General features: G+C 38.9%; 1 protein-coding gene across 3 annotated transcripts in view; it reads right to left on the reverse strand.

Moving 5' to 3' along the window:
* The window catches only part of TBC1D5 (TBC1 domain family member 5), a 310363-nt gene that overhangs the window by 160639 nt on the left and 136625 nt on the right, over window positions 1-13099 (reverse strand). For all 3 annotated transcript variants that reach the window (XM_009288595.2, XM_009288593.2, XM_009288594.2), the window contains one exon: window positions 11981-12047. In XM_009288595.2, coding sequence (XP_009286870.1) covers window positions 11981-12047 — 67 coding nt within the window. The remainder of the gene's footprint in view (window positions 1-11980; window positions 12048-13099) is intronic.

The raw sequence follows: 13099 nt of genomic DNA on the forward strand, positions 1-13099 counted from the left end.
TCGATGATCTTAGAGGTCTTTTCCAACCTCAATGATTCTATGATTCTATGATTCTAGGTTGATCTCCTAGCAAACCATATATAAGCATATTTATTCTCCTCTTTCCTTCCAACAGGACGTCTTTTGTGGCTCTGATGCTTGTTAAGACAATTACGAACATTAGATTTTATCTCCTAGCAAACCATATATAAGCATATTTATTCTCCTCTTTCCTTCCAACAGGACGTCTTTTGTGGCTCTGATGCTTGTTAAGACAATTACGAACATTAGATTTTCAGAGATAAAAGTCCAAAGACTTGGAAGAGAAGTGTCTCTCTCTGATGACACACTGTAAGGAAGAGAGCACAACAAGCAGGACTTTACATCAGAAAGTCTAAGTAGAATTTTACATGCACTTAAATACCATTTTTGAAAAGGTATTTAAACCCCTGAGGTCTAGCATCTTAGTAAAAGACACTGGAATGCCACTATGGCACAGCTCTAGAGGAACAAGCAGTTGTAAACTTGTTAAGAGAGTGACACCAATAATGTAACAAGACGCCTGGAAAATAATTCTGGAATTCAAATAGTAGTTCCCAGAGTTTTCCTGAGGCAACACTGAGCTGTGGTAGCGTTGGGGAGAGGTAACAAAGACTTTCTTCCACTGATAGCCAGTAGTGGAACATCAGCCTCTGTCTCTGCTGCTAAATTTCGATCTGCAGCATAATGGCAAAACGAATGCATCAGCATAGATACGCAGAAGAATGCAACTGTAGCCCACCTAAGCTCATCACAATAGATACTCCATTCAGAAGAGGAAGAAATACAATTGAGGAAGAGTGGTACAGCACAGACAGTGATCACCGCTAGTTAACTTCCGCATTTACCTATTTACAGGATAAAGCTGCTGAAGTACACAAATGCAGATCCTTCCAAAGCTTAAAGCTAGTGTAAGAAGCATTTTTGTACTATGATGTTCAGACAACATCAAACTCTGTGGAAGACACTAAAACCCATAGAAATGTAAAAATGTGAATAGCCACATCAAACTACAAACTCTGTCACTGAAAAAGGGCAAAGATTCAGTTCTGGGACTGCAGGGGCTCCGACCTACCAGGTAAATATTACTGTCCATAATTATTTCACTTTCAGTTGAAACTGCAGGCAACAAAGAAACCAGTATCTATCAGGTCATTAGACAGTGGGTATAGTTATTTTATCTCATGCATTTTTAAAATATTTTATGCCAAGTTTTGAAATCCCTTTTTTTGTGTCCGTGATGAAACAAGACCAATTCAATATTTACAACAACATTTAGATAACAAGGAATGTTTCTCAGTTCATGAAAGAATACTGCAATACTATTGAAAGGTGTGAACATTTGCATACATATTTGAGATTTCAATCTAAATCTTGAGCTTATTCTACCCTCTAGACCAATATTGAAGGATAAAACGGATAGTCTCATAGTGATCCAAAGAAAACTCTTGAGCAGTGCTGCTAGTATTGGCAAAATCATCTAAAACAAAATGGTGTGCGTGCTCCCAGAAAAGCCAATTTCACTTTTTCATACTGTTTTATGTTAATCTTCAGAACGTGCTTTTTAAAATATTGAGACCCAAAATCAGCTCCCCAGAGGCACCCAATGAAGCAACAGGCTACTGAACAGACCATCAGAAAGAAAACAAATTCTCGAATTATTGTGTCATATGTTTTGCAATATGAGGTCTTTATTGATAGGAACATCAATAAGTGAATGTAGTATCTACACTTAAATAGAGGCAACAGTTCTTTTCAAACATACTGTATAAATGCAAGAAACATGCATAGTTTGTATTATTTATTATGCCATAAAATGAACATTTGAGAAAAAAGTGAGGCAATGGCCAGGAATGTAATGAAAACAGAGTTTATTCTATAAAAACGGGGAAAAAACAATTGAAAGGTAGTATCAAGTAATAAGCAGTAAGTTTCTAAAACAAAACCATTTCTGAAACACATGGATTTTTATTTGCTACCCTGAAAATCCACTTGACAGCCTTAATGTGAAGGTTTATCAGTATGCTTGGAAAATATATGTATTTTCCTCTGTTTCTCGAACTCCTGCCTCAGGATACGAGGCAGAGTTAACAGCCATGTAAGTGTGAATATGCATGGCTGTGCTGCTGGGAGGCTCAACATTCATAGGCCAGGTATTTCTAAACAGTTCAGGTTTCATCCACTTTTGGCTGACATACAGTTAAAAAGGTTTGCGTGAAGAAAGGTAGAATCACTTTCTTAATGTAAGCATTCCAGCAAAAACTTCAGGTTATTACCTAGCTATGCTCTTTAAGCTACCGGCGTGTGTGTAGTACAGTCTAGGGAACTGAAATAAGGCTGCACTGGCAGCAGGACGCTTTGCCAGCACCTCTCGTAACAGCACTGGATCTGAGGCAGAACCCCAAGATACCTTTCTCCACACTCCAAATTGTCCACTTTGCCTTGGTGGTTCTCAGCCAAAGAGCCGGGTTTGGCCATGGGAGAACACCTAACTTCCAACCCTGTAATTGTTTAGTTTTTGTAGAAGAATTCTTGTTACAGTCATTTCAAAGTCTAAATTTCATCAGCTCGTTCTCCTCTACTCATTACTTTATGTGCACATTTACAGAATGGTGAACTAAAATTTAGGTATTATGTTCAATTATTTTTATTTTTGTATTGTAACTGATTTGCCAGTTGCAGAGCCAAGGCTTTCTAGTTTGAATCCCCCCCCAACACATTTGAAATCCTTTGCACGTACAGGCAGAACATTTACTTTCTCGCTGTCCTGACTGAAGTTCCCTGGGCAAGGCAGGCCTTCTCGCCCCACCCAAAGCCTGCCATCTAAATGCTGGGCACCTAGTTTAAGCAAGGTGGCTAATCTTCCTCTATAGCAAAGGGTGAGATACAAACACGCAGTGAGGGAGAGTCACCCAATAAACTTTTAAACATTTAATGTTAGTTCCCTCCACCTTTTTAGTTATGATGCACGCTGCGGAGAGACTATATCTGCTGCTGCCTTGTAACTGGTATTTCCACCATCAGATTTTTCCCTTCTGCTAATTCATACCCACAGCTAACCAGAGCTGTGTGAATTTTGTGTGTTCACATGCATGCAGCTTTGTTATAGGAACAGACATGCATTCTTTAAGAAAAAAGTTAGAGCTTCCTGTAGTACATAACAGAAGTTAAAAGCTACAGCTCTACAAATCATCAAACTAATAAATGGATGTAACAAGGAGACTGGAGATACTTTTTGCAGAAATATGTCCCAAAATGTTTCTGTACTCACACCTGACTAGTTAGAGCAGGTCTAGAACTGGCGTAGTCATGACAATATTTAAAAATATGCACCTGATTCAAAACTCGGATGATTTTATGATGTGCAGGGTGACAAATGCAAAATTCTACTTAATATAGTTAATTCCATCTTAACTTTGTAAATCCGTCTATTTTGCATGCAATAACATAAGAAAATGAGCGATTTCATGATATAACTTTAATCTCTTGAACTGACTAGCTTTTATTACCATCATTAAAAACCACGTAGTCTTACTAAAAGCAAGTCTTTGCTCTTTACATTTATTTCAATTGTACATTATTTTGAGACAGCTTTTGTCTTCAAGCTTCTTTGGATTAAAAACTGTAATTCCTCAAACCTGCCATCTTGTATTCAAGTTTTACATACAGTTCTAGGTCATGGTGTTTTTTAAAAAAAAACCAAAATGAAATCACTGACCAGATGCATTTTGAACAGTGTAGGAAAATCAAGCCATCTGGTTTAACCTTCAATAGTTCTGTTACAAAGGTGTAGCACACAACTCTTCCATTTAAAATCCCACTGACGGCACTGAGCCAGTACTGAGCAAAGAACTGATCCTCTCCAGGTTCTCTTGCTGCTAAACTCAGCCAACAACTCACTCACAGTTCTGTGGCAGATGTTCTTGCTTTTATGTCACTGCGCATCCCATGGACTAGAAGCTAATGCCAGTATGTTTAAGATCTTTAGCACCAAGGAAAGTATGGTGCCATTCACCTGTCAGTGTTAGTCACGTTCCTGCAAAGGTGATACGAGTTCTGAGTTTTAAATGAATGACAATGATGAAGTTCATTGCATTACTTAGACTGACTGACCTTCAGAACTTTTAATAAATATTTCAACTTCATTATTGCCAGATATGGTGTTAGAAGGAAGAATTGTGAAAGGTTTGGGGGCCAAAATGAAAATCACAAGAGCAATCCTGTTGGGTTCCTTTCTCTTTTGTCAAGTTTATGAAAGGACTAACGGTGCTTACAAAAAAGGAAAATATTCATTCTAAAAAAAGGAAGAACGAACAAAATACTTCTGAATTTTTTTGTAACCTGACATTCCTGATCTCAAATGCTATGCTGCTCATGCCATTCACCCTAGCACTGAATCTTTGCTTAGAAAATCATGCTTTTCACTCATACAGACATTCTTTCTTCTGCTCTTGCCACAGGTGTTTCCTCCTTCTGATTTAGAACGAACTAATTCCATTTTTAGGATTTTGAATAATAGGGTTTACAGAATCACAAAATGGTTGAGGTTGGATGGGACCTCTGCAGGTCATCTGGTCCAACCCCCCTGCTCAAGCAGGGCTACCTACAATTAATTATCCAGACAGCTTTTGAATACCTCCAAGGAGAGTGATGCCACAAGCTCTCTGGGCAGCCTATGCCAGTGCTCAGTCACCCTTACAGTAAAAAAGCATGTCCTGATGTTCAAATGGAGCCTCCCGTGTTTCAGTTTGTGCCCATTGCTTCTGGACTTGTTGTTGGACACCACTGGAAAGAGCCTGGCTCTGTGTCCTCTATACCCTCCGTTCAGATATTTATAGACTTTGATCAGATCCGCCCTGATCCTTCTCTTCTACAGGCTGAACAGTCCTAGCCCTCAGCCTTTCCTCATAGGAGAGATGCTCCAGTCCCTTCATCATCTTTGTGGCCCTTCCCTGGACTCCCTCCAGTAGCTCCATCTCTCTCTTGTACTGGGGAGCCCAGAACTGGACACAGTACTCCAGGTGTGGAGTAGAGAGGAAGGATCACCTACCCTGACCTGCTGGCAACACTCCTCCTAATACACTCCAGAATCCTACTAGCCTTCTTTGCTGCAAGGGTACATTGCTGGCTCATGTTCAACTTGATGCCCACCAGGACCCCCAGGTCCTTTTCCGCCAAGCTGCTTTCCAGCCCCCAGCGGATATTGGTGCCTGTGGTTCTTCCTCCCCAGGTGCAGGACTTTGCAGTTCTCCACGTTGAACTTCATGAGGTTCCTGTCAGCCCATTTCTCCAGCCTGTCAAGGTCTCTCTGGATGGCAGCACAACCATCTAGTGTATCAGCCACCTCTCAGTTTTGTGTTACCTGCAAACTTGCTGAGGGTACACTCTGCCCCATCATCAAAATCATTAATGAAGATGTTAAACAAAGCTGGACCTAGTATTGACACCTGGGGTACACCACTAGTTACCAGCTGTCTAGACTTTGTGCCACTAATCACAACCCTCTGAGCCATTTTTCATCCCACCTCACTGTCTGCTTATCCAGCCCATACATCAACAGCTTGTCTATGAGGATCTTATGGCAGACAGTGTCAAAGGCCTTCCTGAAGTCCAGGTTGACAACATCTACTGCTCTCCCCTCATCTACCAGGCCAGTCATTTCATCATAGAAGGTTATCAAGTTGGCCAAGCACCCCTTGGTGAAACCATGATGACTACTCCTGATGAACCTTCTTGTCCTTCATGTGCGTGGAAACAGTTCCCAGGATCAGCTGCTTCATAACCTTCCCAGGGATCAAGGTGACGCTGACCAGCCTGTAGTTTGCTGGGTCCTCCTTCTTAACTTTCTTGAAGATAGGAGTGACTTTTGCTCCCTCCAGTCCTCAGTCACCTCTCCCAGCTGCCATGATTGTTCAAAGATTATTGAGTGCAAAAGTAAAGGAAATCCATAATGAAAAACACTTAAAACATTAGTAAGGGAAAATATGCCCTCCAGTCCTCAGTCACCTCTCCCAGCTGCCATGATTGTTCAAAGATTATTGAGTGCAAAAGTAAAGGAAATCCATAATGAAAAACACTTAAAACATTAGTAAGGGAAAATATGACATCAGCTGAATATGGCGTCAGTGGTACACATGCTAATTTTCACGTACAACAGAATAAATCAAGCGTAAACCAAAATGTTCGCTTCCTAAACTACCATTCTCCCTTCCATGGTCTCCCGTCATGTACTAACTTTTTCCTTTTTGCTACCAATCCGTCAAGAAGCATTCTGCCAATAAAAGATGCTAGCACTCAATCCTTCCTTTCTGATTCTCTGTTCAGAGCATCTCAGGCTTTAAGTAAATTTGTTAAATTTGCTTTCCCCTATTTTCTAAGGGATCACACCGCATACAAACAGAAAGCAAGCCTATATTACTGTTTCCACCTCTTTAGAAAGTAACATAATTTTCAAAGGAAAAGTTCAAAAAAATCCACAATTTACATCTGTTGAAACATGTAGATCTTAGAAAAAGTATACTGCATATAGGATTTCAGTTCCTCAATAACAACTTTTTCTTTCTTGTCTTATGACATCCTTCATAAATTCCTTAGGATACCAGGCAAGGAGGGCAGAGTAGATCAGCTGTGGAAGGAAGAAGTCAATAAAAGAAGTTTGACAAGACGGAGATGGAAATTATATAAGGGTCCTTAAACAGGAAAAGAAAGGGAAGTAATTTTGAAAGAATCCAGAGAAAATCAGAAATCTTCTAAGCTCTCAGTTGGTGTGACAGTGATCTTCTTGGATTTGGAGAAAAAAACTGTTGGAGAAAACCTGTGATCAGTGCAGAGAGTGACCTTCTCTTGCTGGAAATATGAGGTTTGCAAGATGGAGTTGCTAACTTCTTCACAAACAGGGACAAAATGAGAGTACTGGCAGAGACTACTACATCCAGAGAAAGACTATAAGCACGTAATCTTTCAGAAGAATAACAAAATTCAAGGAGAGAGTTTACAGGCTCTCAGACAAAATTAACTTGTAGTGAAAAGGCCTCTCTGCACATAAATGGCATCAACCAAGATGGCATCTAGCAAATGGTTCTAGGTAAGACAAACATGGATGCCAGCTTTACCGCTTCCTTGTGGAAAAAGAGGAGGGATGCCAGCACTGAGAATTCTCCTTACAGAGCAGAGGTGCAGTGCCACTTCACTGCTTCATCTTCTATTCCCAAATTTTTGTATCTCTAAATATTTGAAAACCCCAATAGAAACAAGCTTGTTCTTTACAGCTCTTGATTATGTGTGGACACATAGTGGACAAAGTTAGGAAAAATAGGTTATAATTGCACAGGGGTGGCTTAAAAGTAAAACAATAAAGAAACACCACCTGTGTATGAACAAGACCAAATAGACTTGTGTAGATGGGAATGGGCTGTTTCCTAATGGATTAAAACAAGAGTTTTCCACAAGGTGGAGGTATACAAGTTGCCTACATTTTCGCACTACATTTAACATATAAGGACAGAGGCTATGTAGCCATTTCTGGCTCAGCTGCCAAGAAAAGCCATAGGTCAAACAGGAATTAAACTAGTTTCACTATCCACTTTTGGGAGGGGGTAGAAAAAGGGAGGAACAGCTTGCACCCCTTGCCGTCTTTCTTCTGTATGCGCAGTATCAGTCCTGCGGTTGTTGGCTGGCACACAAGAAACATGCCTCAGCCAGCAGGAGCACATTGCCTTTTTGCAGTAAGAAAGAAAACATCTGGTAAGCAGAATCTGTAAGAAGTCAGGGGAAGAAAATGGAATAAGAAAATCTTTCTTACACTAGATTTTCTGCCTATTTGAAATATCAGCAGAAAGAAGAATATACATTGTCTACATAACCCACAACTTTGAGCAATCATCACTTGTCATGGAGTTTAAGCCACACAGGAAAGAACTTTATCTTGATACATGGGGTAGAAATTAAACTTATATACAAGTGCAGAGATGTATTAAGAAAATCCAGCATAGTAGTCATGGGTCTCTGAATCATAAAGTAAGTTAACAACACAAGTATGAAAAGTGAGCTTTTTTTAGGCTATATTTTTATTAGAAGCAGTATTAATGTATGAATCCACCTTGGAAGAAAATAAGTGTCCTTGAGATGTTAGATTCTATCAGCCAAATTGAATGTCTGCATCAATGGCTCTCCCTAAAAGTCATAATTAGGTCATTAAAGTATATTTAGAAAAATAGCCTGTAAAATAAAGTTAAAAAATACTCACCTTCATTTTATTTCATAGGTCACTGTTATACCATCTAATAAGATAATTAAAAACATGCAAGCAGCTGGTACTGAGGCTAAACAGATTAATGTAATAGTCTGTAGTCATATGTGCTGGCAAGGGGTTCACCTCTTTGGCGAGGAGAAGGTCAGCTGCCCTTGGGAAGGCAGGAGAAAGACAGTATTTCTACTTTCCAGTGGCACTGCATTGCAGATACTGAAGCTAGAGACCCACACCTACTTTTCTTTTCCTTTTAGTGAAGTCCGGCCAATTTGCACATCCAGAAAAGGCTTTAACCACAGCAGGAAAATTATAAAGTAGAGCAGAGCTCAAATATTTTCCTCAAGTTTCTTATGTTTTAAAGATGACAGTTACTACATGTCTAAATCCTTGTTCAAATTTTTCTAATAGTGAACTTCAAATTTTGGTGACATAGTTCTAGGAAATAATTTTCATAGTTTCTTGTTAGTAAAGCTTCTTCTCAAGTACACAAAGAATAGTTCCATCATAGCCTGAAGACCAACTAGAAAATTCTCTGTGACCTGACAGGACGCATTCACAAGCTCACAGAATATTTAGAAATATGTGCCAGTCACATGTGCTTTTCACTCACATTACTTACAAACTTTATGACCTAAAGGGAAATGCTCACTATGTGAACATAAGCAGCATTAAATCTGTGCTGTGATCAACACAAGCAAGAGCCACAAACTCTAAGGTGACACCATCATATTAAAAATAAACCCATACAAATAGTTCCGGAGCATTATAAATATATCAAAGGATAATGATCTGACATCCTTTATTATTACATACACACATACTTGGAGTCTTGTACTGGATAGTGTAAAATTGTCCTTTAAAATAAAAAGTGTTGGAATCGAGTAACCCCTCCCCCCCCCCCCCCCCCTCCCCTTCAATAGTAAAACACATTCACATTCAAATATTTTTAAACATTTGGAGTTGCCTCTTCTCCTAAATAGATTGTAAAGAGACTGCCACTGATAAAACATAAAGCAGCTTTTGTTTCAGTAAAAATTTCCAGTAGAGTTTTGCATGCATTAGCCTTCTGCAAGCATGGCATCTACCATGATCCAAAGATGCATTTGCCTCTTTTAGGGCAAAAATTCACTAGCCAGTCTGTTTTAAATATGGTAGACTAAAACACATCGGGTAAACAAGACTATCATCAGTTTTATCAAGTTACTAACTTACTGAAACAATATTCATTGACAGCATCCTAAAATAAGTCCAAATCTCTAATGAGTCCTTAAAGAAATAACAACTATTTACCATCATTACCTTTCAGGTAGTTTAAGATTCACTTTTCGTCTTTCATAAGGTATTAGCTGCTCATTTTTATTTAACATGCAGCACAGAACTATAACTATCAACACAATATTCAACCCAACTAGCAAATTTACAGTCAGTCTCATTATATGATGGAACTTACTTGCCACTGAGCAGAAAATATTCATTTCACACCTTAAACATTGTAATACTACTTAATAACAGTGCTAGCTTGCCAACTATTAAAAGACAGAGGTTTCTTTTATATATATATGTGTATACACACAGAGACATATATACACGGCACTATCTTGCTTTATCATCTTGCCTCTAATTATAACAATAATACTCTGGCAGTGGTATATGGGACTGCTTTTAAAATATTAATTAACTTCAGTTTTGTAAGTTGGGCTGTAATCCTCTCTGACAGGATACGATTATTATTCAGTGGAAGTCGTAGCCAACGTTGTATTTATTATATGCACTTTGGACTAAGGAATATGGAGATACAAAGGCCAGCTTTAACCTCCTCTTATTTGTGGAACATTAAAGATGGCTGAGGATTCCCTACAGTTTAGGCTGGGCTAGTTTAGCACCCTGGACTGGCTCACTGAGAGATGAGTGCCACTGGATGAGTGGAGAAGGGGTAGGAAGAAAGGGTCAGACCCAGCTTACACTCTTGTGGAATCAGAGCCTAGCTGAAGCTGGCTTCTTCTTCAAGTTTTACCTTGGCAGATACAACAGGTGGGGCTCCTGAGTTAATGACTTTCAGCTATAAGTGTCCTGGAATTAATGGCAGAGCGAGCTCTCAACTCCTTCGTTTTGCTGATCTGGCTAAATTCTATCTTGCCTATTTTTCAGAGACTGCTTCATGGTCTCTGTATCTCCATATGCTCCTCACCTAAAAAACATGAAGATTATTCTGGGTGGTATTTTTGAGCCCTTCTTTTAACTTAGATGGTATGTTGCATACATTAAAGAACACAAATATGACAAGAAATCGAGTCAGGCAGAACCCTGAAATGGATCCACTAACGTATTTTTCTCAAAGTGAACACGCTAACTACCCTCGAAGGGTTTTATGTCATCACAAAGTAGGTTTCATTAGAGCAGACTTACTAGAATACAGAAAATTGGAAGGATTTGTAAATCAAACCTCCCCTGTCCCACTGTGTCCCTGCAGGCACACCTTTTCTTCCCAGCCTTGCTCTCAGTCCAGAAGCTTCCTCTGGATGTTTTAATCGCAACAAACTCTTCGCTGTTCCCTCTAGGTCCTTATGGAAAGCCTTTCTTTTCAACATCCTCAGGACCAGGCTGTTTGCTCCCTGCTCTCCTCAGCAATCTCTCAGTCTCCAGCCTGCAACAGGTTCTCCAGGCGTTGTGTCCCTCCCTGCCACCCCGCACCTGAAGGCTCCTCATGCCCAGCACAGCTCACTGCCTGCAAGACGGTGGAATATTCCCCACCCAGCCGGCTGCAACCAGGACAGGGCAAACAGGCAGGTTTCCCCTGCCTGCCTGCCTACACCTCTTTGAAGTACAGACTCCAGTGGACAACGAATAAAAAATGAAAAGATGCCATCCATCATAGTTCACTAAATGAATCCAAAACAATCATGTGGTAAGCTTGTTTTGTTTTACCATACTTAAGCATCAAAATCAGATGCAGTCATTCTGGGGAGCACAAATCTTACTATTAATTTACCAGTCACAAGGACAAAGATTTAGCATTTGTAGCAGAGGCAGTATTTTGCCGGCTGAAAGATGAAACTACGCATCTGCTGATCACCCTTCTGTGCTTTCAAGTACAAGACACCCTCTGGTACGTACCCAAGCAAGACTCAAGCTCAGTGACAGTGCTGCAAGAAGTTCCTCGGCACCATTTTTCTTTAACTGGTGTTTACTACCAACAGAATCGAAATATTATTTTCCTGCCAGAAAACCTCAAATTTAACAAATTCTGGCTTTGGTTTTTGACCTGAAATAACGAGCAAATAGAGTTCCATGTGGTCCATAGATCCAGTTACTTTGGAGGAGATCAGAAAGGTGATCCCCGGTGAGTTAAATATTTCAACAACATTTAGCTTAGCTGCAGTGAGTTTAGGTGAGAATTTCAACTTTATTGCATACTTTGGAGAGAAAAAAAACCCAACAAAACAACCTTAAAAATATTTAGGCTTACAAACATCCTGTACTTTCATTAGTTAAGCATTTTGAAAAGCTTTCTCAAAAAAATAATAATCCAGAAAACAACTTTTCAGATCATTCCTTAATTAAACCCTTCATGTCCTTTAGTCTACTGACTGTTGCAATTCAGATTGTACAATACTCTTAAAATATACAGACCTGTTCTTTTGCTTTAAATAGATTATGCTGTTTATTATATTCAAACTTTTTAAAATTAGAAAATAAATATAAAAAAATACCAACCTGTAAGAAATAAATGTTCCATCTGAATCTGAGGTGTGGTGTGTGCTTCCATTTTCATTTGATCCTCCTAACACAAAAATAAAAGAAAACACCTTTGTTATAAGACAAACCCTGATAATAAATAACACAATATTGATTGAGAATTGCAATTGATCTTACCATATATGGTTAGTTTAGGACAAAACTTACATAGACAAGTCTCAACCTTACATCTTCAAATTCTTACAGCTGGCAAGAGAGACAACTAGCCTCCATGTTCAATTTGGAGTCTAAATGTTCTGAAAATCTGAGCTTTAATTTCACTTAAAGTTTTGATTAAGGCCCTTCTCAACTTATTAAACACAATTTTACTAGTATAAGGTTACAGAGGTATACCATATAAATAGATGAGTTTGATTTTACTAACATTAAGTCAAAGAATGTAAAAGTTCATCTATGAAGAATTGAGTTGATTGTATACCAGATATTTTTTGTCATAGCACAAGTTCAAAGCTTCTCTGAAACTACCTAAGTAACATGTCTGCAAAACATCTTGCTTTACATCCTGTGGGCTGTTTATACATAGAACAGTGACATTTATAGAAACCAAGGATTACAAGAAAACCTTCTTCTCTATAATATCTACTTTTATCAAAGGACTGTTAAAAGCCAGAAAGAATCACCTATTTTTCAAAGCAAATTTATTCATGTCCTGTTTTATACTATTTATTCTTACACAACCTGTCATTTAGCTTGATAATTCTTCTATGTCCCTGTGTATTCTCCTTAATTCATTTACAGATAGCATTGCGCACCTTTGTGTCCTCTGTTCTGCTTACTGAAATCAAGTTCTTTCAGTCTCTTTCCTAAATGAGGCTCCGTATTCCTTGTTTTCTTTAAATCAGTCCTTCTTACAAATGGAAAAGAAGGGACAGGAGCTGTAGACAGCATACTAAAAGTTTAATCAGTTGATTCTTTGGACAGCGGTTTTCTTTTCTATCAAAAAAGTCTTGCTCGATACAGTCTATAGTCACGACACACCACCTTGCAGTTTGCACCACCTCCTACATGCTTACTCTCCCATTTTTATTTACAAAAATAGGTTTGCTGTTTACAGTACAAATTCTTGCTAGTACAATA

Source organism: Aptenodytes forsteri, unplaced genomic scaffold (assembly GCF_000699145.1).
Source record: "Aptenodytes forsteri isolate BGI_AS27 unplaced genomic scaffold, ASM69914v1 Scaffold9, whole genome shotgun sequence".
Lineage (NCBI taxonomy): Eukaryota > Metazoa > Chordata > Aves > Sphenisciformes > Spheniscidae > Aptenodytes > Aptenodytes forsteri.